The sequence below is a fragment of the Cebus imitator genome, unplaced genomic scaffold, assembly GCF_001604975.1.
Source record: "Cebus imitator isolate Cc_AM_T3 unplaced genomic scaffold, Cebus_imitator-1.0 Scaffold14, whole genome shotgun sequence".
Classification (NCBI taxonomy): domain Eukaryota; kingdom Metazoa; phylum Chordata; class Mammalia; order Primates; family Cebidae; genus Cebus; species Cebus imitator.
In genome coordinates, this window is record NW_016107329.1 from 11,062,783 (window position 1) to 11,064,420 (window position 1,638).

The window sequence follows — 1,638 nt, forward strand, 5'->3', positions numbered from 1 at the left end:
CTCAGGGGTCCACTGTGCCATCCTTACGGGCAAGGCGTGTGGTCCTCAGGGGTCCAATGTGCCATTCACATGGGCCGGGCGTGTGGTCCTCAGAGGTCCACTGTGCCATCCTCACGGGCTGGGCGTGTGGTCCTCAGCATCCACTGTGCCGTCCTCACGGGCTGGGCGTGTGGTCCTCAGGAGTCCACTGTGCCATCCACATGGGCCAGGCGTGTGGTCCTTAGAGTCCACTGTGCCATCCTCACAGGCTGGGCGTGTGGTCCTCAGAGGTCCACTGTGCCATCCTCACGGGCTGGGCGTGTGGTCCTCAGCATCCACTGTGCCGTCCTCATGGGCTGGGTGTGTGGTCCTCAGGAGTCCATTGTGCCATCCTCACGGGCTGGGCGTGTGGTCCTCAAAGTTCCACTGTGCTATCCTCACGGGCTGGGTGTGTGGTCCTCAGGGGTCCACTGTGCTGTCCTCACGGGCTGGGTGTGTGGTCCTCAGGGGTCCACTGTGCCATCCACATGGGCTGGGTGTGTGGTCCTCAGGGGTCCACTGTGCCATCCTCACGGGCTGGGCATGTGGTCCTCAGCGTCTACTGTGCCGTCCTCACGGGCTGGGCGTGTGGTCCTCAGAGGTCCACTGTGCCATCCTTCAGGGTCTGTCTGTGTCTGTGCTTCCCTAAACCTCGGTGCCCTCTGCATCCTGCTGTGTTGCCAGCTAGTGTGTCCTGCTGGCCTTCCCTCCTCCATGGCCTCCTGGGTGTGCTGCTGGTGGATCTGTGGTTCTGGCCACACGCAGGGCAGCCTCTGTCCAGCTCCATCCTGCCTGCCTACTTGTCTTCCCTTCCTGATGGAGATTCTCCCGTGAGAAGCCCCCGTGCTTCCACCTCTGCATGGGTGCCTGGCTGTTTTCCCTGATCATTCACTCACAGAACATTCCAGCCGCTGTTCTTCCACAGGAGGCAGGAGTCTGAGCTGAGTTCAGAAGGGAACAGACACAAATGTACAAGACTATTCCTGAAACCTGTGCAGTGTGGCTGGGTAATCAGGCGTCTGTCTCTTCTACATAAAGCACAAAACAGAAAAAGGAGGTTCGCAGGCCCCAGGTTCGCATTATGGATGTTTAAATGGCAGCTGTGAGGGAGTTTCTGTGCTTAGTTTGAGACGTTGGGACCAACCGACATCTGTTGTGGCTGAGAGCATTGAGCAGGGCCAGTGTCAAGAGCGGGCAGAAAGTTCCGGATAGGGGCCTCTGAGCCCCTCACTGAGCCACAGACTGGTGGTGGAAGCCGCAGCGGGGAAACTGGGGTGTCCTGCTGTGCCCCAGAAGCAGGGTCTGTTGCATGGTCTTTTACATGATAATAAGAAAACGTAGTTCTTATGTCTTTGGGGTTCGAAGTGTTGGCAAGCAAGAAAAATGAGATGTATTTTCTAAAACTCTACATAAAAACAAGATGACTTGGACTATTTTCCCCAAACAGATATTTGGAAACTGGACGTTTGGGACGCTGGTGTTCACTGTGATGGTGTTCACGGTCACACTAAAGGTGAGTGCTCCCAGGCTCAGTCACACTAAAGGTGAGTGCTCCCGCACTCACGTCCCCCCTCAGCCACAGGGAATCCCTGCTGTCAGTCACACTAAAGGCGAGTGCTC

The 1,638-nt window shown here is 57.0% G+C and overlaps 2 protein-coding genes across 17 annotated transcripts in view; both read left to right on the forward strand.

Moving 5' to 3' along the window:
- LOC108285312 overlaps window positions 1–1,014 on the forward strand; it is a 6,252-nt gene extending 5,238 nt beyond the window's left edge. For 2 of the 4 annotated variants that reach the window (XM_037729232.1, XM_037729221.1), the window contains one exon: window positions 96–1,014. In XM_037729232.1, the coding sequence (XP_037585160.1) occupies window positions 96–667 (572 nt within the window). In that variant the 3' untranslated portion in view covers window positions 668–1,014. The remainder of the gene's footprint in view (window positions 1–95) is intronic. The other 2 variants (XM_037729231.1, XM_037729225.1) reach the window with 1 other exon arrangement.
- Window positions 1–1,638, forward strand: part of ATP11A (ATPase phospholipid transporting 11A) — a 189,648-nt gene that overhangs the window by 172,577 nt on the left and 15,433 nt on the right. For 12 of the 13 annotated variants that reach the window (XM_017502338.2, XM_017502281.2, XM_017502288.2 and 9 more), the window contains one exon: window positions 1,466–1,531. In XM_017502338.2, coding sequence (XP_017357827.1) covers window positions 1,466–1,531 — 66 coding nt within the window. Of the gene's footprint in view, window positions 1–1,465; window positions 1,629–1,638 lie in introns of all 13 variants that reach the window. The other variant, XM_017502400.2, reaches the window with a different exon arrangement.